The sequence below is a fragment of the Microplitis demolitor genome, chromosome 3 (assembly GCF_026212275.2).
Source record: "Microplitis demolitor isolate Queensland-Clemson2020A chromosome 3, iyMicDemo2.1a, whole genome shotgun sequence".
NCBI lineage: Eukaryota > Metazoa > Arthropoda > Insecta > Hymenoptera > Braconidae > Microplitis > Microplitis demolitor.
This window is the reverse complement of record NC_068547.1, coordinates 21,390,791-21,414,369: the sequence shown is the minus strand read 5'-3', so window position 1 is coordinate 21,414,369 and position 23,579 is coordinate 21,390,791. Positions and strand designations below refer to the sequence as shown.

At 29.1% G+C, this 23,579-nt stretch overlaps 1 protein-coding gene across 1 annotated transcript in view; it reads left to right on the top strand.

The window, feature by feature from the left end:
* The first annotated feature begins 367 nt into the window (after nt 1-367).
* Nucleotides 368-23,579, top strand: part of LOC103569836 (laminin subunit alpha-1) — an 87,244-nt gene continuing 64,032 nt past the window's right edge. Inside the window, exons 1-2 of the mRNA XM_053737352.1 lie at nt 368-863; nt 16,149-16,453. Coding sequence (XP_053593327.1) covers nt 746-863; nt 16,149-16,453 — 423 coding nt within the window. The 5' untranslated portion in view covers nt 368-745. The remainder of the gene's footprint in view (nt 864-16,148; nt 16,454-23,579) is intronic.

Sequence of the window (23,579 nt, the reverse complement as noted above, 5' to 3'; positions counted from 1 at the left end):
TACACTTACATCTTTATTTATTTTTTTATAAATATATTACGCGTATTAATATATAAATATATATATATATATATATATTATAAAAATTTATATTTTATAAAAATGTAACGAACGAACGAAACGAAACGACTGTTTATTGATAAATATACGAAATAAATATTAACCAATGATGAAATTACGCGGAAAAATATTTTCAAGAATGAGACTAAGGAGTCTAAAAGAAAAAAAATTTATAAATTGTCTTTATTTAGTTTTTTTTATATATTTATTGTAAATAATATTAGTACTTAAGTGATTAATTTATATATACTTTTTTTTTTTTTTTTTTTTTAATTTAAGTGATGTGTCGTGTTTTCGTGATGACTTTGGTATTTTATTAATATGTATATAAATGAATGTTTTTTAAATATTTTTTGGTGGTTTTTTTTCTTACGACAGTGTATTTTTAACTTGAAAAATTCAGGACACTGACAAATTGAATTCCCCGGGCGATCGAGAAGTAGAGTAACTCTCGACTTGTTCCATCATCTCGGATTACTGCTCCAGAAATAAATACGAATTTTAGTGTTGTGTTGTTTTTTTTATTATTAATTATTATTGTCATTACCTTCGATGTTTGGCGGTGAGATAATTTGATAGTGTCACAAAGAAAAAAAATTTTTTTAATTAACTGCGACTCTAAATATAAATAATCTTAATAACGATAATAATAATAATAATAATAATAATAATAATAAGTTTTAAGATGGTGTTAATAAACTTACGACGAGCTATCAAGCTCAGTATTTTTTTAACAATTTTTTTTTTCCCGCTCTGGAATTTAAGTGACGCCGCACGAGGATATAAACGTAATTTTAGAAATGGTATGTCTAGTTTTTTTAATTTACTTACTTATGTACTTATATTTACATATTCACTTATATATTTAGGGGTATATAAATTAATGTATGAATTTAAAAGTTTATAAGACTGGAGCTGAGTAGATTTAAGATTTTGAGCCGTATCTGTATGGAGTTAAATTTTAACGAGCTCGAAAATATACATTTGGTATAATATAAAATTTAAATAAACATTAATATGAAACGGCGTAAATGTATTGAAGTTTTAGTCGAGGATCGTGACACTGTGGATATACCGTACTCTTGTCTCAGATGTTTCGTTTTCGTAAATGCCACCCGGCTTTTCGTAAATTTATATTTAGCTGCGGATGGAAGTGTGTCTAAGGCGAGTCATGTTATTTATTTTAAACTATTTAACTATTTTTTACGTTAACAATAAATATATAATTATTATATATATTGTTTTATTAATAAATATTTACTTTTCTCATCATCATCAAAATAGTTTCTAAATTTCCTGACAGTCGTTAAAATTCGTATTCACATATACATATTTATATATTTCCATTAAGTGTTTCTTAAAATATACACTTAGTAAAAACTAATAAAATTTTAAATTCAACTTTTTAAAAACTAAATATTGTTTTATTTTTACATCATCCAAAAGTGATAATTTTACAAAATAAATAATCACACTGGGATAAAAAATAACTTTTAGATATATTGGATTTTTTTCTTGTAAGAAATTATCGAATTATCTCATATATTTTGAGTCCTAAAATTTGAAGGGTTACACGACTTAATATACACGGCAAAAATATGACATATAAGTCATTGATTGTATAAATATTATCTGTTGATATTAGAGTCGTAATAGGCCCGCTTTTCAGATATTTTATGTATGCGTGATTCGAAGTAATATGTCCTGATTTTTTTTTTATTGACATTTTTGGATATTTTTTCTTGTCAAAAATTTGAAAAATTCATTCAAATTTTCTTCATCGAAAAAATCTGAATTTAGATAGAGATCTGCTGGTTTTATTTTTGAAAGAGTGATAAAATTTCATTTTCTTCTTTTCTTTGAGAAGATTATTCATCAATTCAAATATTAAATATATCACTTGATAATTTTTAATGATTACTGAAAAAAATTTCGGTTTACAAAAGTCATTTATCTTTTCATTTATGATATATTTTGTTAGAGTTTATAAAAACAATTAGGTTTTTTTTTTTAATTATTTAATTCAATTTGATGAATGGAAAAAAAAGGCGGCAAAATTTGAATTTTTGAATTTCGATCACAAGAGTTTCAAAGCAGAAATTTAAAAAAAAATAAAGCGCCAATTTTTGAAATCCCAGTGGCGCTTAAATTTGAAAACCTCTAAAGTCATATAAAGAATTTTACAGATCGAAATTAGAGTATTTTGAAATATTTAAATAATTTTATTAATATTAATAATTAAAGGATAATAATTTTTGGCAGTTATCAAATAAGATCAAGACTTGAAACAATTTCCTTCTTGTTTCGCACTCTATCATTTTGGTGTTATTTAAATGCCGCTGTCGCGGCGCATGCAAAGAGCTAAGAACTGAAACAGATCGCGAGGGGGCCAAGTACGTGCCCGGAGTACAAATTTATAAAGGGTCCCATAGGTAGTGGGATACTCATCCGACTAAATCCAACTTAACAACTTACATATATGTATATTCATGCATATACATATACATATACATATACATATACATATAAACGTAAATATATAATACATATGCTCAAAAGAAAAACGAGCTCCCATTTCTCTATAGAAATAAAATGATGCAGAATTTAACCATGACCACAATTGATCTCCTTGAAAACGCCCTCGTAATAATAACCTTCAAGTACAATATATTATTTTTATATTTTTTTTAACCATTAAAAATACAATAAATTTTAAAAATAATTAAAATAAATTAACAATCAATGAAATTGAGTCTGTTTAATTTTAAAAAATCATAATAATTATTCAAAATAAAATTATTTGAAATTAAAATGCATTAATTGCTAATTCTTCGTACCGTAAATTCAGTATAAATTTGTAAATACAAAATTCTTTTTAGTGGCGCCTCGATTTTAAAATAAATAAAAAAAAAATTTTAAGACTGAAAGACTATTCATCTTGACCCTCATCTCGGTCTTTTCAAATAAACGTGTGAACATTGATGTCTAAACTTAACATTAAAGCCTTTTGATAGATAATTAATTACCAAATTTTATTTTTTATTTGAATAAATTTTATTTATCAAACATGTAAGCGGTGGTTTTTTTTTTTTAATTAAAAAATTTATTTTATTAAATAATTTACCTTCGTAATTATAAATACTGCGTACGAGAGCGTAACAAATATTTTTAATCGTTCGATGGCACGCGTAATTTCATCTTGACTGACAGCTTGCACTTTTTCGTCTTAAGCTTACAAACGCGTCCTAGCAAAAAATAAGCGACAGATCGAGTTTTTTTGCTTTTTCTTTCACTCTCTCTTTTAAATTTTTTATTTCATTTTTAACTCACGTAACTTTATTTTTTATTGTATTCGAGTCTGGAGATAATAAAGCGGCAATAAAGCAACATTGCCGTAAGGTTTTAAAATCATGGTTAAATTTCTCTCTTACTCGTCTTCCTTGGCGATGTGGCCCGTGTTTCACCCCAGGCATCTCCATAAAAATAATATCCTCTGTTATATTTTGACGCCAAATTCACACAACAGGCTAAATAAACGCCATTATTTTATCGCTCATCAAAAAACTCTTACATCCTTATTTTTTTTTATTTATGTAAAATACCGATTTTATCCTAAATACAACAAATTTTTAAAAAAATTTTCTCTAACAATCAATATCTATATTCAAAATCTTCGACCGTAATATTCAAAATAAATTTTTTTTCATAAATTATTAAAAGAGTAATTTTTTATCATAAATTCAAAGCATCTAACTTTCCGCGCAAAAAATTTGAAATTTAAAAAAAAAGATAAATTATTATTTTCGCTCCGAATTTCGAAAACCGGGTATTGAACAGATCTCGAAGTTTTAAGGTCCTCGAAAGTTATCCAGACTAATTTCAAGACCTTGTCCCAGTGTACGTAGGGGAGCCTGGGGCACGAAGGCCCCCCTGGGGCATAAAGGCCCTCTTCAAAAATTAGGTAAAATTTTTTTTTTTATTTTCCGTCAAAGTATGACCTTCATAATGTTTTTAGTATATTTTAAGTCAATACGTGATATGAGGGGCAAAACGGACAACTCGAAAAAAAAATTATAAAGAAAAAATTATTTTTTTTTTATTTTCCGTCAAGTTAATTTTTTTGTGACAATTTTTTTTTTTTAATGGTCCATTTTACCTCATACATCACATACTGGCCTAAAACGTCATAAAAACATTATAAAGGTCATAACTTAACGGGAAATAAAAAAAAAATTTTTGTTGATAATTTTTTGGAGAGGAGGCCTTCGTGCCCCAGAAAAAAACAAATTTTTTTTTCGATTTTTTGCAAAATTTCTACTTATTCTTTCGATATCGACGGAAAATAAATGAATTTTATGGTTAAAAGCCACAAAAAGAAAAAACCGGCTTAAGGGGGCCTTCGTGCCCCAGGCTCCCCTACGTACGCTTTTCGAGCTCGAAAGCAGCAGGAAGTTTCGGGGCTGGTCCTTAAAGTCAACCGTTTTTCATATTTTTTTCTTACAATATTTATAGAAAAAATTTTGTGAATCTACTAGTACCGTCACGTATTTAAACGTGACAGTCTCGAATAAATAAATTTAGTGGCAATAGACACGATTCGCTTAAAGTCATTTCCTTTATATAATAAAAGTAACAATAAATTTTTTGTTTGTTTATATTTATTTATATCATATATAGTGTTGTTATTACATTGCATTCTTCACGAGTAGCATTTAAGTACCTATATATATATATATATATATGATATATCTGTCCTCATTTATTTGCTCGGTGCAATTCTCACTTGGAAACACCTATCATCTTCTTAGATTCCGTTACTCACAACAAGTGGTTATTGCTACCACTTCTTGTGTGTTTAACGAGTCGAAGAGCCATACTCGTGACTTTCTGGCTGATAATAAGCACCCTTGTACTCTACATTTCATTGCAATGCGCTAGAATGTGCCACTCATAATTGATATTGAATATTATAAATTCTTATATAATAGACTGTTCATATTACACCAAAAAAAAAAAGTATTGAGTCTGTGTGTAATTAAAAATAGTGCAGTAAAAATTTACAAGCAAGCCGGAAGTCAATGGCGCCTGCAAAACTTTGATAAGTGCCATCGAGGCGTGGCGAGGGAATGCTCTGCAATTAACTCGAGATATCGAGTTCTAATGATCGACTCTACTTGCAATCATCATCTCTCAACGAGTTTCTCTTTGGTATATCATTCTCACCAAATAAAATCCCATTAAACATTTATCTGGTTTAGCCTATAGTTATTTTTTTTTTTTTTTTTTTTTTTTTGTTTTTTTTTTTACTTAAGATTTAAAAAATTTTTTAGTCAGAAAGTAAATTACAAATTATTTAAGATTTTTTTCAATTACAATAAATTAATTGTCAATTATGATTATGGTTATAAAAAAATTTATAGAAAAGAGGGTAAAATGGGACATTTTTTTAATTTGGTAAAAAAAAAAATTTCATGTTTTTATGTGGAAATTTTATTGCAAATATTTTGCCATATATGAAAAAAAAAATTCTTTTTTTTTTTAATTCAAAATTTGTCTCATATTTTTATAATATGACCGTAAAGAGTATATGTACTTAGGGTAAAATAATTAATTTGTATTTTTAACTATTTGAAAATGATTGTAATTATAAAATATACTGATAAAAAAAAATAAAATATAAGAATAAGAAAACATGTGTAGAGATAAGATTTTATTTATGTAATTAATTATTTAATTATCTGTATAACTTAACTATTATTAATTATTTATGACCACTATTCCAAAGATACAAAAAAAAAAAAAAATATAAATCTCAATCAGAAAATATTTTATGACAGAAAAATATTTTTGTTTAATATCCTGATATTAATTTTGAGTTATGAAAGGATAAAATTTCTATAAATAAATTTTTTTCATGTCAAGGCGGTCCAGAGGACAATAGCGATCGCGCGAGATCGTTAATGCTCCATCTGCCGTATTTCCTGTCGCGTTGGCTCGCGCCATTATTTATACGCACGTCCTACGTCCCATTTAATAGACGCGTTTCTTTTTATTTATTTATTTCTTTTCACATTTTTTTCATTATTATTATTATTATTATTTATTTTTTTATATATGGTAACCTTCGACTTCCGGCAGTCGAATATAATAAGCTTCTCTCCACCCAACTCTCATCTACCGCACACTCTTTCGTCGGGAATTGAGACGTCAAACCATCATGACCCCTCTTTACTTTCTTTCTGACGTATCTCATTCTTTCTCACACGCTCTTCATCTCTGATTTCCGCGTTATATGCGCACTGCACGATTACATTATTCTCATATACATCAACATAACACACATGAGACATGCAGTTTTTAATTAATGCATCGGAAATACGTTCATAGAAAGATATCGAACCAAGTTCAATGAATCTTTATCAATATACATTCACATTATTCATTAATGCCTTTCATATATTTATTTATATAAAAATTACATGTATGCAATTCATGTTTTTTTTTTTTTTTTTTTTTTTAATTAAATGTTATCAGGAATTTTTAAATTTATACTTTTATATGCAGATAATTCTATAGTAAATATTCCCCTTGTTGAAAGGATTTCACGAAAAAATTCATAACTGCATATTTTTCATGAAATTCGACGATTGTAAAATTTTCAAGGGTTTCCAAGTACCCAGTCTTTAATTTAATTTCGGTCAATATTTGGTACTATAACTCTACCCGATATTTATTTTTACAATTTTTTTTTCTGCATTTTTACTTTCGGGCTGAAATTTACCCGGAAATAAACTTATTTTTCAAATTTTGTTGAAATTAGTTGTACAAAAAAATTTTAATGGTAATCGAAAATTTGTCTTATTTTAAATTCTCATCAGTATATATGATTCAAAAAAAATACGTATGATTTTTTTAGTTCTCATTTTTTCACCCCCCCCCTCTTTTCGAAATTAAATGTCTCAATTACTTTAAATACATGGCAATTCCTTGTATCAAATTATTTCATAATAAAAAATTTGAAAAACGGTTGACCCGGCGGGAAAATTTCAAAATTTCCCGCTGTTTTCGAACTCAAAGAGCTGAGACTAAATTTTCTAGAGTTTCTTAGACGGCAATCCTGATGAAAACTAAAGCGTTCGTGAGATGTTTGGAGGCCTTCGGAGTATCGGGCAAGTCTTCCGAAAGACCTGAATTTTTAAATTTTTATAGCGGGAAATTTAAAAAAAAACTCTAAGTATCTTTCAAAACGTGATAGAAAAATATTCGTTTTATGTCACATGACTAACCTAGTGACCGGTTGTATTCCTACGGCCATGTAGTTAACAAAGTTCTCATATATTATATACCATGTTAAGAAGCATAACATGCGCAATAAACGATTAATGTACAATCATTATTCTTTTATTACCGTCTGATTATGCTTATTTTGCATGAGAAAGCTTACGACTCACGATTTCATTATAATTATATCTCTTACAAGGTAATTAGGAGAATAGTACTGCGATATTTATTCACATACATACCAATATTTATGTAATTTATATACTATACACCCTGTTCATACGTCATTCAAACTATCATTTTTTTCACGCATAATTATCGATCTTAAAAAAATTTTAAATTAAATTAAAAACTTTAAGGTAATAAATAAATCTCAAGATAAATATTAATTTTACAAGCGTAAGATTTATGTTCTGAATCTAGATTTTAGAATTAAAATACTTTTAACATTAATTTATATGTGTATGTATTTAAAGGATATCCTATAATATAATCGCAATCTATATTCCGAGCATCTCACGATCGATGAAAGATAAAAAAGTAAGAAGGTTTTAACACACAGGCTTCTGGATAACGATCTCCCGGCACCTCTCGTCCGCAACTTGGTCATTTAGCGCCTCGGATTAATTTTATACTGAATCGATCAGTCGATCTTCTTTCGCTTCGACGCCTCGTACTTTTTTTTTTACATACCTCGGACCATTTTTTTTATCGTACCTCGTTTTCGTCCATGTCCGCTATATCTCCCCATTTTAATTTACAAAACACTACATATTTAATACTTACGTATTTTTATTTTTATCTGTTTAAATTATTTGAACATCATATTTAAACGTTAACCTGATAGTGTATTTTTAAAAAATAAATTTTAAAATAAGAACCGCGAACGCGTCATTCGTTTATGTTCGCGGAAGGTTTCATACCAAGTCGAGTCTGTAATCCACTGCCCGACGATAATTATGGTCCAGCATTTATGCAAGAAATAAAAAGTCAGATATAATGTATTATATGAAAAGAAAGATCGACTCACGATTCATCGATTTAACACATATCTCTAATATTTTCATATTCTTTTTACTCAATTTAATAAATAATCTCTCATTTTTATTTTAATTGCTGCTCATTCATTTTTAAATATTTAATAAGACAGTAATTGATGTTATTAATTTTTATCTACTATAATTAGCTCGTCTGTTAATTTATTTTTTTACCCATATCGATCATTCAAAAAATTTATTGTTAATTATTAATATTAAATTAGTCATTAAAAAAACTTTTTTTTGGATTCGTGGCTTTTCATAGTTTTTTGTGATTTACGATAACTGGAGAAATTTATTTCACTTTTAAATTCTAGACAAATTTGAATTTCGCGGCATTTTTACAATGCGTCCATTACATTTTTTTTATTGATAGAAATTTAACGCATTTATTAAAAAATTTTATATGAATTATTTGTGTGTTTTTTTCAAATATTCGGATATTTTTTCTCATAATTATTTTTTTTCACCTAGAAAATAATCTGGCGTCCACTGGGCTCGATCCTGAGTCCGCCCGGTTATAGGTCTTAGCTGCTACCAATGCGCCAAAGTGCGCACACTGAACTGATAGTTTTAAATATTTTTTCGTCAGCTGAGTTCTTTTTTCAATTATTGATAAAATTTTTATCAGTTTTTTTGAATCACTAATAAACATAATCTACAAAACGATTGATCCTGCGGGTCAACTATAATAAATTTTCTCAGTCAGTTAAAAAATAGTGATGAAAAAAGCGAGAAACTGATTTCTGAGGTCGATTAGAGATCAATACAATCGAGGTACGAAAAAAAATTTTAATTTATTGCCTTATAGGTTTCTTTTATCGTCATATATACGTTACTCAAAATAACGGTGGTAAGTACAACTCAGTACTATTGGACGAGTTTTATAAGTTAAATCTGTCAATTTGCAAGCCATTCTGTACTGTAGTGACTGAGGGTAGTGACTAGTAGACGAGTTGATAAGAGGTTTTATTTGTAATGGCGAAGAATTCTAACGACTAGATCTCTGACGTTTCAAAGGATGCAAAAGTCATGCTCTTGCCGTTTTATCATTTAATCAATCCCGTATTTGTTTTCTACCTCTATTTTTTTAGCTATAAAATTCTCTCTATTTTGTACATATATATATATACACATATTTATTTAAAATCTGATAGGTTACTTCTTTAAAGCTGTTTATTTTTATTTCATAAACTCGCAAAATATTTCGGAACCTGTTAATTAGAAAAAAATGTAGATGAGTAATGAAAGATTTTAATATTTTAATTCAAGTTAACGGGAAACACGTGTTTGTATTTAAAACGACTTTTTATTCCTTTTTTTTTCACATTAAATTGACAAAAAATTTTAATCATCAATTTTAAGTCAGTAAAAAAAAAAAAAATACATAAATTAGTATTATCACTTTTTATTATTTTTTGAGAATTTTAATTTAAAAAAAAAAGAATATTTGTCGCGTTAATAAATCAGTGTTAATGATAGTGTATGTGGTGTCTGTCGGTAGCCTTTATGTTTAATTTACTAGCTCGTTCCATTTAGCCCAAGAAGAGATCTGAGAGCTTTATCGTTTTCCCGTAACTCGTCGGGAAAACCAACGTCACTTTGGGGCTTTGCTTATCGGCATGAGAACTACTTGTCACAAGTGGACCTGAACGAAGCGCACTATATATATATAGACTCTACGATATATGAACATAACTTTTTTTTTTATACATGTATACATGATAAAAAGAATTACTCACGTTGCCACCATGGTGTTTAGTCGATAATATATTAGACAGATTTAACACCGTACATATTATATATATATATATATATATATATATACACAATATATAGCACTGCTTAGTCTATCTCAGGAATGCAATTATCCGTAACGTTTTTCTTTCACTTTTACAGTATAGAGGAAATCACAACCTGGGCTATTAGTAATCATTTTTATTAATTAATAAATAATTATTTTTATTATTAATTATTTATTAAAATTTTGTATCTAAAAATTACAAAAAAAATTTTGAATTTTTACTGAAATTTATTTTCACTACGAATTTACTATTTTTTAAAAAAATGACAGACTGGTGACACAACTCGATGAAAGCTTAAAAGTATGAGCCTCATCTTAAAAATTTGAATTTTTGAAAATTTGAAATAATTCAAAGTAAAAGTTTCCATTTTTAATGAAAATTTCGGGAGAAATTTTCACATGGAAAAAAAAATTTAAAAAACGATAAATTTGTCGATTCATCAAATTCGATTATCGAAATAAATTCTAATAAATTTAAAAATATCATATTTTGAAATTTGATATCACATAGCCATCACAACATAAGTAATAAAAGTTCAAATAAAATAAACTTACAACAGTTTAAAATCGAATAGGGACATGCTGGGATAGATGTAAAAAAAAAATAATAATTTTGAGTATTTATCGTATTTGATCAAATAGCTGATAAATAAAATCCAATATAAGAATCTAAAGTACATAAATATGTCAGAAAGATCTAAGGGACAATCGAGGGAGCATTCAAATGGGCATTAAAACAGCAGTAACATTGTTGAGTTAGTTTACGACGTTTAATAGTCGGTACCACACACCATCTATACATTTATACATTTACACATATAAATTTTAACTGTACATACATATATACATAGCAATCCAAAGTATATAAGTACTCAATGTGCAGCTACGTCTGCAATTAAATAGATTAAGCGTTAACGTGAACGTTAATGCTGTTCAAATTTACCCGCGCATTTAATTATTTTTATGGTACCTGCATACCCGGTAATTTTCTCAGTATGTGGGATTCAAAAGTACACATGTAGTAGTAATGGTGTAGTTCTAAGCAAAGTATTAGTCGGTATATCTGCTGAGAAAAAAAACTACAAGTACATACGAGCAGTTATTCGCACGGCGAACATCACAGAGAATAGAAGTGAATTACTGGCAGTGAAACCGGCGCCGTGAGTAAAGGAAACTCAATATAATATAATACTTTGAGCTTGTATTGAGACTGAGGTTTAAATAGTGACGCTTTATGCTGTTCCTGTAGCAACTGAGTGGAAGATTTGTATAGAGAGTTTAACAAGTAGAGAGAGAGTAACTTTTATTTGGCTCCCACATTCTTTGGAGTCTGCGGCAATGGCGAAACCACATGCATAGATATTGCATTTTTGTAACTGTTAAAAAATTTCAAGCCAAAAGTGAGCACGAGACCGGAAATTATCTGGGCCAAAAAATGGCCGAAAACATGGAAGTTTTCTGTTGTACATTAAGTTGCTTGAAATTTTTCTTAGTTCTATAATTTCATTTTTGTAAAAATAACATGGCTGAAAAAATGCTGACTCAATTTATCGTAAGTTTTTCGGCCTTTTTCAAAAACCTTCTCGGCTTTTTTTCGGCATATTTTCAGCCGAGAAGAAATGCATGTTGAAATTATATAAAAGAAGAGATTAAGAAAAGTATAATAAAGTTAATGGTTACATGATTTTATCGGTAGTTTTATCCGAGGTGTGGTCTGTCACTCCATTTTACTACCCTGTCATGACGACGTTGATAATCCTGCGTATGCATTTCGTTACTCCATTTTTTATATGTATTTATTATTATTATTATTATTTTTTTTTTTTATCTATTATCTATGATTTAAATGAATGATTTTCAAAATTTATTTGTTGAGGAATTTTTTTGTTTGTTGATTCCAAGAATTTTTTATATTAAAATAAAAAATAAAAAAATGAGAGAAAAAAAAGACCTGAAACAATTATTAGAGAGGAAGTTAAAGCGCAACCTTTGAATTAGTCGTGGTCGTAAATAGTGAAAGGAATGGAGGACAGTGGAATCGGAAGGTTCAAAATATATATATAATACTTTTTGAGTGGAGTTTAGGTAGCTTTAGATGTAGAGAGAAGGTAGTTATTGAAGGTTTATTGTATTAGAGTTAAGGATTTTCACAGCTGAACTTGAAACTGTAGAATAACAGCATCAGCGTGTGGTTTCATTTTGAGAATTTGAACTAAACTGAAAGTAGCAGAATTGGGTTTTAGCTACACTGCTTTTTTTTACTTTTAAGGGCCGAAAATTTTTCCATCGGTCATGGTTACGCCTACAGGGTATTTTTCACGCTAAACTTGTGCTAGACCTGTTTAAATCTCTTTTGACGACCACACTCACTTCGAAAAAATACACATCATTATATATATATATATATACATAAAAAAATTTTTTTTTTTTTTAGCAAATTAATAGACAGCAAAATATACATGTCTATTTTATTAGAGGTGTTGATGAACTAATTATCTCTATGTAATAAATAAAATTTAATATTCAGTGTCGAAGGATATAAAATAATAAATAAATGTCAATTGAGACGTACGGAAAAGTTTAAATCGATTAAAATGTCTAGTGGGTTGTAAATCAGAGAAAATTTGCATGAGCATCATGATCTTACAACGGTCATTGGTCTGTTGCATACAACATATCTTATAATATGTATAAGTTATGTCTCTTACTCATATGTATTTATATATATATATATATATTTCGCATATTAGTATTTATGTATATAGTTTATATACCTGTATAGAAATATTATGAAGGCGTTCGTGTGGGCAATTCAACAAGAATATATATATATATATATATGTATATTATATATATTATAGTATAGTGTGCTATGCGCGTGCCGGTGGCCCATTGATGACTTTCATTCACACTCGGCGCCAGCGCACGCGTGGGTGCTCTCCCCGCGATTATTTAAAAGCGACTGGCCTCCAGACACTTGAGGGCATATTTTACCACAACAAAGAGAAAATTATTTTTTATTTTCCTGACTCAAATTACTGCAATTATACCATTTGGATTTTTACTTAACAAATTATTATTATTATTATTTTTTTTTTTTTCCATTACTAAATTACATATTTATAAAATTTTAATTAATAACAAATATATGTAGATATATTCACTGGAATTGAAAATATCATTAGTCATGTGTCCAGCAGACCACCGAGTGCGTCTGTTGTATGGTATGACGAGTGAGAGATTGGACATGCCATGAGAGAATTTAACACAACAGGAAGTTTTGTAAACGCTACTAAGACCATTAAGGACACATAAGTGGCCGATGGATCGTGAGAAGTGATTTAGAATGGGAGAATAAACTTCGAGAATCAAGAGCCCAGACATAACGAGAACACTTTGCTGCCGGTGGTTTTTAAATTTAAATCTCGTACTGGTTCCTCAGAGAAAAACAAAAAAATTATCTTTGAAATAGAAATAAAATAAAAATAGACGCATTAAAGATCGAAAATAAAAAAATATATATTTGGTGTTTACATCGGAATTTAAAAGGCGTTCCGTAATAGCGTTCGCGATCATGTGAACGATTGACCACGGAGTTGCTTTTACACAGAGAATACGAGTGTCGGTGGTAGGTGGATATATATACATATACATATACATATGTGCACTCGTGCAGAGTGCAGACTTGGTCCCTTATAAGGCCGAGTGCTCCAAGGCGGATCCACACGTCGTGTGAGGCCCATACACACGCTCGTATGCTACGTAGACTATCGGTTCATTGTTCTTACCACATTGCGACTATTTTAAGTCCGCGGTTGGACTTAGCCCGAATTAAACTTCAGTTGCTCGTAAATTCAAATGAGGGTTTAATACAGATCTATTATTAGAAATCTAAACCTTCTTGAAATTATTTGGAAAGGATAAATACTGAGTTGCTGTGGATATTTGATTTATTGAACTTCCGCCAGGTGGCTTCTCTCAAGGCTTTTCTCACACATGGACGTGTATGGCAACTTGAGTTAATAATACTACATGCCCCAACAAATATATTGTGAGTTTGGTTTAATGATATATTTTTTTTTAATTAAATATAAGTGCGCCCGTCTCTTTAATTGAGATTTTTATTGCGGTAGCGACTTTTTGTTTTACATATGAGTTTACACAACAATATATGGAGTTGAAAAAAGATGTGTCAGAATGATCCCGAAATTTTGGAATTTTTGAAAATGGTTCAAACTTTTGTAGAATTGTTTGAAATGTTTTAAAATTTTTGAACTTGTCCTAAATATCAGAAATTTTCCATAAAATTTTTCGAAAAAATAAAAACTACCGTACGTTAGATTAAATTACTCGATATATAAATTTTTTATCCATACTAAAAACAAAAACTCACATTGGATAATTTTTTCGTGTAAACTTTTGCCATTGGTTAATTAATTTTTTGCGCGAATAATCCAGCATGACGCACGCACGTGCACATAAAACTACGATGTCTCATCCACTATATGTCGTCTTGTTGGTTTCCTACTCGAGTAAAGTTGAGTATGAGAGTAGACTCAAAGTAAAACGACGGCTGGGTTATTTCTGTCGTCATCAGTCACTGGTAGCGACACACGAGTACCCACTATGCTCGTTTTAACCCAACGTCTCCTGCTACACCACTGATTCTTTCGGGGTTTTAATTTTCTAGACACACTTTATTTTTCTCTCTTACCATTTTATTTTTTCTTATCATTTTTCTCATGTACTTTTATTTATTTTTTAAAAAACCGACTTTGTCTACATATATTTAGTTACTTTTGTTGACTGATTAAGAATGGAATGATGGAGTAAAGCCATCGCGAAATTTGGCGAGTATGCGAACGCGACAACCAGATGGTTGATCTTGAAATAGGAAAACATGCGACCGCGACCGATCTTCATCAGTAGATCAAGGGAACAGAACAAATATCTCATTAGTTTAATGTCGGTTGAATTTATCATGTTTTTGTGCACTTCTTATTTGCTTTTAAGATAAAACGCACACTAACACTCGCACACGCACCCAAAAATCCAAAATGTCAAATCCTTTGATTTTAAAATTCCGCCATTCAAATAAATTGTTAAGTTAAAACTCTTTAACATTTTTATCAACTGGATAATTTATGCCAGACGTCAATTTATTTAGACTTAAATTATGTATACATATCTTTATTTATTTTCATCGCTAATGTTTTACGTTACTTGTTATGTAACAGATAAGAAAAAAATTTATAATAAAAAATTTATTACGAGGAAATTTTCAAAGACAAAACTAGAAATCTCAGAAGTGATTAACCTCGTGTAGAATCCTCGTTCACGATCGTCAGCACGTGCGTACAAGCAGGTGGCGAACGAGTTCTAAAATTAATTTTCTCTAGGTTTAAACCGGGATATAAATTTTAAAACAAGTAATGTATCAGTGTGCGATGACTCGTAGACGAAGAACTTCATATTAAATTATAGAAAATTCTTTAAATAAATAACGGCAAAAAATATGTATCAGCAAATAAAAATAATTGCAGCTGTACTTTGAAAATAAAAATAAATCATTTTTTACTTACGCTAATTAAGAAATTACTGAATGGCTTAAAAATTTTTTGTCATCATTATTCCTTACATTCCATAGGTAATAATAAATTATTGAGAAACATCAAATATCCTTAGTAATTTTTTTTTATATTTTATTTTATGCTTTCTCTGTATAAAATCTTACATGGATTATTATTTAATGAAGATAGTGTATAAGGATCCCTGGTGCGCTTGATTTATTCCATCGAATATAATTTGGGTATTATTTTATAAAATCATCGATACTTATTTGTAATTAAATAAAATAAAATAAACAAACTATTTGATATTTTATAAAAATGTTTAGATAAAAAAAAAATTTATTGGCAATAAAAGTATTAGGTTTTAAAATAAATATTTAATTATTGTAATTAAAGGTTACGCAGAATTTGGAATGAGTAGAAATCTAAAGAACGGAGGCTTGTTCCCATCGACCTTCAACGTCGCCACGAAAGCCGAAATTTACGCAAACGCGACTTGTGGAGAAGATGGACCTGAGACATTTTGCAAACCCTCGGATTCTTCAAGATGCGCTGTCTGCGATTCACGGAGTCCTGATCAAAATAAGCGACACAATATCACGAACGTCTTGAATCCAGATCCGACAAAATGGTGGCAAAGTCCGACTCTTGCTAATGACAATCGCTACGAATTCGTGACAATTATTTTGGACTTGAAACAGGTGAGTTTAATTTTATTAATCACTGTCATTACTTTGCTGATTACTTACGAGTATTATAATTAACTGGTAGCGTGAAAAATAATTAATTTTGCCGGTAAAAATGGTAAAAAAAAAAATGATAATAATAATAAAATAAAATATAGATAGACATAAAAACTTTTGGTTTAAATTGACAGTTAAAAAAATCGTAAAACTTGTTTAGTCTGAGCGGCACTCGTTGTAACGAATTTATGTCTTCGGTTTGTTCGATTCTGAGTCGTTATACGGTTACGTGAAAGAGAAAAGACGAGAAAGGGGATAGCTAAGGGGAGTTGAGAGATTGGTAGAGAAACTAAATGTCAGCAAATGGCATACGCTAATGGAAGAAATTGAGAGAAAGGAAGAATTAAATAAGAGGAAGAGTAGAGAAATTTGTAAGGGAGGAGGTGACATGGTGGTTGTTAAAAAAAATACAAATAAATTTGAATAAGGAAGACAAGAAAACTAGTGGGGTTGAGGAATCTTTTGATCCTTTCTGGGAATTTAATGCTGTGTTTATATATACATATATTATATATGTGTATGTATGCCTACAGCAGCAACTCCAACAAATTGCGATCAGTGGCATAACATTTTTAACGAGCAGGTTCGCCTGACTGCTAAAATCCCTTACATTTAGTTTTTTTTTTGTATGAGGGTTGATAATGTCGCAAAAAAAATTACCCGCGGAAAAATAATTTGAATTTATGCAGATCTCATTTTTTGTTATTTAGATTTATATGATTCTATGAAAATAAAAATTCAAAAAAATCAAATTTTTTAAGCTGAAAATTCAAATTTTTATTTTTGAAAAATTTCAAACCCTAATAAATAGAAAAAAATTCAAATACACAGAAAAAATGGATTTTTTGGCTCAGGAATTTTTTGCTCGCCTAAAAAATATTTTCTTACCCCAAAAAAATTTTTGTTTTCACTTTATAATACAAAAAATTTTTTGGGTCAAGTAAAAATTTTCTTAGAACAAGAAAAAATTTTTAGCGCCAAGAAATCCTTTTTTTCTGTGTATAGAAAATCTACATGAGTTTTTTGTTTTTGAATAAAATTTGATCTAAATTATTTTTATAAAAATTTATAAGCTTATCAGAGTCTGTGTATTTTTTTTTGCTTATTATAAAAATTATGAATTGACGGTCGTTTTAAATTGAAAAGTAAATTAATAAAATATATAAATTACATGAATACATTTATCATGTTATTAATTTTATGAATAAAATTTTTATAAACCTTAAAGTTTATTTAAAAAAAATAAAAAAATCTAAATGTTTTGCATACTCAATATGTACATAATTTATTACACTTGGTTACCTTGAAACTGTAGATAATTTTTTTTAATTACTTGAGAAAGTGTGTAACTCATAATTTATGTATATGTAATTAATCATGATGAAATAATATTTTTGTAATTTTATTATTTTTTAATTGACGGCTACTGAATTATTTAAATAATTTTTTTTATGTTAGTCAACAATAAGAAATGTTGTGATAAGCGAGTATGGATTTACATGATAAAAATTTTTAAAAATAAAAAATAGTTTTTGATTTTTAATTTTATAATTAACGGACATAAAAGGGGAATTAATTTATTTAAAGGATGTGTGATAGAGATGATGATGTGTGTAAGTGTATGAGTAAAGTGACAGATGAGGATACAGGGAATGGATAATTTTCAATGAGCCTGCAATCGTAGCTGTCACTCTGCATTATTTGATGCTTTTTAACGTGAACGCGTCGCGACAACCACTTGAGGACGCACTTGGAACCGATGTCTCCGGTTCAAAACCAAACACGTTTAAATTTTTTTTTTCACATAATAAATTATACTAGAAGATTATAAATAATTTTTTTTTTTAACGATATCACTTTTAAAGCATTCAAAAAATAAATCATAATTATTAAAATTTTTTGCGTATTATGTAAATTTAATATATGAAAATATTGAATCTTGACATTTTTTACTCATCGTTGAATTTATAGTCAGCCCTTAATTTAAAAATTTTAAAATCCTGCTGAAAATTTTCTACACAGAAAAAAAAATTTTTTGGCGCAAGAAAAAATTTTCATTAAAAAGTGTAAAGTGACCATACGAAAAAATATATATGTGACATATATGTATCAATGCATTGTCTATATGGGAAATATATATTCTTTATATATTTTTTTGTGCCGGAAATTTTGTAAAAATGTCCGGCCAAAATAAACAAATTCTGAGAAATTATAAAAAATTCAAATTAACCGCCAAATTTCGAGAATTTTTTTTTAGTGTAATAATAAATGATTTTGAATAGTGAGCATGGAAAAAATGTTGCTAATGACACGCTCTAGTATAGGTACATATGAATAAATGAGGTACTGATGCATTGAATGTATATTGTCATTCAAGAGTAAGCTTAGCTGTCAGAGCATCAGAACTGTTGATGACATCAGTCTGTTTAACAACGAAATGAGTGGGTGCAGATTAAAAGAGAGCTTATGACCCTGAAATCCTGTGGCGTGAAAGGATTTTAAATACACACATACATTTATAATATACAGCTAGCACTTTGTGCTGTACAGTGTACACGGGTACACTGTATACTTGACAGCGCAATGTATTTTAATGTATTGCTTGTAACGTTCGCTGGTTATCGTTATTGTTCACGGATTATAGCCAACGAGTTTGATGGGACGTTATTATTTTTCATTTTTTTTTCACCGTTACTCTCATTTAAGGGGCAATAGTCAGTAAGTAAATAGTGTAGCGGATTGCGATTGGTGAATTCTATATATATATAAATATATATAAAGGGAAACGTTTAAGAGTATACAGCTTACGAGAGAAACATCACGACGGCTTTGATACTTTGAAAATAGAGTATTATATATATATATATATATATACAGAATTATTGGACAGTGAGTCATCAGATGGCAAAGAAAGTCTCGGTACATACAAGAGCTGAAGGCTTCGCTGCTGATATGTCTGTAATGTAAAAAAAAATTTATACAAACAATTTCGCATTTTATTTCGTCTCGACATCAAGAGCGCGAACCATATTTAGAAATGTGTGGTTTTTGTCATTGTTATTTTTATTTTATAAATTTTCTTGTGAAATACCAATTGGAAAGACTGGAAAATAATTTATTTTGCGGTATTAATTTTATTTTAATTTAAAAAATCCGGAATGATTAAAATGTGATGTTCAATGTAGATAACTGATGAGAAGTGAAGATCACGCGAAAGATGGACATTGAAGAAACGATTTCGTTCTCGATATCTTTCCATCACCTTCTTTTTTCTTTAGTTGGTCCTCCTTTTTGGTCGTTCATCGCATGTGTATAGACGGTATACTTCTTTCAAACGGTAATTACTAAGTGCTCACTGCGATTCCGGAGAATCTGAAGTATCTGACTGATCACTAATTGACCAGCTGACTACATCGATACAAAGAATTCTGGAAAACTGTCTACTCTACTTTTATACAGAGTCATTAACGCATTTGCTTTTTTACTCGATTTTATTTTTTAATTCACAATTTGTGGTGTACATTTTTTTATTTTTGAAAACGACAATCTGTGATACAGAAATTTTTTCGCAATTTGTAATACACTTCAATACATAAAAATATTATTAACCCGAGAAAAAATAGTTTAGATCTACAGAGATATGAATTCGGTATTTTATTTATATCTATAGGGTAAAGGAGGGCAAAATGAGCCCTTAAGAAAAAAGGTTAGTTCTCTTTGGCTCCAGAGGTCAATTTTTCCCCCTCCCCTACATATATATATATATATATATATATATATATATATATATATATATATATATATACAGATCAAAGCTAAAATAAGTCGAATAATCGAATTCCAAATTTGGATTTTAGAAAACTTTCGGGATTTCTTAAAAAAAAAAAAGAATCAAATTCAAAGAGATGTACATGAAATTGGGTAAATCTCAGAATATCAATGTACATCTAAAATTTAAAAATAAAAAAAAAATAAGAATTACATTAAAAAGTAGTTCAAAACGTTCTTGTGACATAATTTAATAAAGAGAACATCGGTTGGTAATGAATCTTAGGTTGTGATCAATACCCTTTTTAAGTTGACACAATAATGATTTAGGAGTAGTAAGTATGAATGTGGAACATTGTTGTTAAAATCTCTCAATATTGTCACCCAAAAACTCTAAATAATCTTATAGATTATAGCAACGATCACTATAATGAGTGTTTTCAAAAAAGATTTAAGAATACCATTTGATTGATGAACAATTTTTTGGTGCAACATTTGAAAACCACGCAAAAATTTATATTTGTGAGTACCCTGACTATTTAATGTATTTATTGAGAATCACGATTCTTCTATTGATAATGACAATTTTTTGTCGCAACTTTAATTTTCTTTTCGGCGGATGCAAACGCATTACTTGTCTTTTTAAATAGATTTCAGTGATAAATATAATAATTCCTAAAATTAAACCTAATACACAAAAGATAATAGCAAATAATACGTTCTCCAATTGAATCTGAAAATATTCTGAACTCTCCTCCAGTTTTTCCATGGCTCTCAATTTTTTCAAAGGTTCGCTGATTCCTTTACTATTCCAGTGATTTATTATACCAGCTTCTGTTAATGAGAGTACTATTTGGTCGAATCTATTTTTCAATGCCCAGTTACGTCGGGTCCAAAAAGTAAAATATGTTTTGAATAAGAATGAGTCCGATACATGTAATTGCTTTTGATATTTAAAAGCAGCACGAATTTGACGAGTAGAAAAAGCAATACACGCAGCAGTTGAGTCATTTAATACTCGATAGTCACAGCTAACATCTGTCTTATATGTAAAGTGCAAATATTTACGATCCGAACCTAACCATAAATTTTCTTCTTCGATAAACTCTTTTTGGATAAAATGGATGTAAACATGATATTTATAATTATGCAAGTCTTGCAAATTTTCTACACTGTGACGTCCAGGATTAGACATTAAAGCTGAAAGAGAACCACTTAATGCTGGATTTAAAATAAAAAGTACCACTGTCGCGATTACAAAAACAATACGCATAGAAAATCTTTCAAGAGTCGTCATTATACCCCTGCCTAATATCATCCGTAAAATATCTAAGAAAGTTGCACGGAAACTGTTATTATTATTAATAAATATTGTTACGGATGTAATTAGTAACGTCGCTATTGATAATATGATTATGTCAGTACTCCAGTAGTCCTCGATTACTTCGAGAGGAAGTTCGAACGTTTTTTTCAATGTCAATATCAAAAACCCGTTCTCATTGTATAGTTTAAGACTTCTTTACCATACACTTCATCTTGAGTCCAATTTTTTTTAAATATGGGATGTCCAATAGTTTTCAGTGGATAGCCGTCCAAAATTTTAGTTTTGTCGAATGTAAGATTTTGACAAAAGCTGATATCTGTGGATTAGAACTTTTATTAATTTTCTATAAATGATGAATATTATTTTTAATAAGTACCATTTATATAAGATCGTTTGTACAGAGTCCATCGACTATCAGGTTTGTCAACAGTTTTCGCTTCTTCCCATGGGTGGGGAGCATGAGGCGCGTAAGGGTTAAAAGTATACAGCCATATTTTGTCACTATCAGGCTCGCTACAGGCAAAAAAGGATGAAAGCAATTCTTTTTTCCATAAAATCCGGAGTACTCTCGAAGCATTGACGCAATAATTTTTATCAGTGAAGTCAACAACGAAAAACAACGACTCGATACTCCATGTGACCATGTATTCAAGCTCCCGAAGAATGTTGTTAAGTTGTGCATCAGTATTAGTCGACAAAATGTATGTGGGCCTTGATGGATTGAATATTTGAATATTCTTCGCTTTAATGTTATCATTTATAATGTTAATCGGTGGCGCGATTGATTCCCGTGTATCTTGGTCTATTATACTTATTAAGTTATCCGTAATCATTAGAGGATTCGAACGATTTGAGAAACACAATTTTATTATTTCTCTCTGTTAACAATATCGTTAGTTATAATAACTCAAAAAAATTTTTGAAAGTAATAAATTTTTGAATGGAATAAATCCCTCAATTTCCTTAAAGGAATAGGTGAACAATAACCACCAGTTTATTATTCTAATCCACATCATTGTCACGACTTTTTAATAGTCGAAAAAAAATTTTTTAATATAGACTGAATTTTAATTTTTGAACTATGATTAAAATTGTATCATGATAATTACGATTAAAAAATTTTATTCTCGTCGCAAAAGTAAAATAATCGTATAAAAAACCCAAAGAATTCCCAGTTGTAGTAAGAACACGACGATAGTAGTTTCGAAGTAAGATAGAGTAATTGACAGATCCTTCATTGCACCTCCTCTATCTTGCTCAACTCAGCATTTGCGACTGATGACATTCAACGCAAAAGGACACGCGTACTCATATGGAATAAAAAGCCACGTCAGATATAGGTCATAGTCATATAAACAAATTTAGTCTACAGCTTTCGCATGGCGTTGGTGATAATCATCAGTTTGTCAACATCAATATTAGAATACTTTGCACAAGTACCAGGTATTACCGGCTATTTTATTCCTTCCTATTAACGTAAAAGCTTTTCTGAAGGACTGCAAGTCCGCTATTTTTTTATATTATTAGAATAGACAGCAATTATCCTGACAATTGCTTGTATATATTTATATATTGCAATTTTTGCGGATAATGTAATGCACTAGTACCATCAAAATATTATGTATGTAGTGAACTGATTATTAAAATTTATTGAGTTTTTTAACACCTTACACAAAATTTTGATTTAAAATATAATCATGCGCTTTCATATTTTTCCATTCCAATTATTATTCCCTACATGAAACATTTCGATGACTCAAGTATAATAATAATTACAATATTTTCAGTATTGTTATACACGTGCTTCTGTGAAGATTAACATTTCTTTGAAACCACGAAATAATTCAATCATGAAAATATCTTTGCTATCCAATGTATTTATTGAAAATCACAATTTTCTTATTGACAATTATGATTTTATTATTCGCAGTGGATGTCACCGTATTTCTAGTTTTTAAAAAATCGTTGCATTTTCACATAATTGAAAACCGT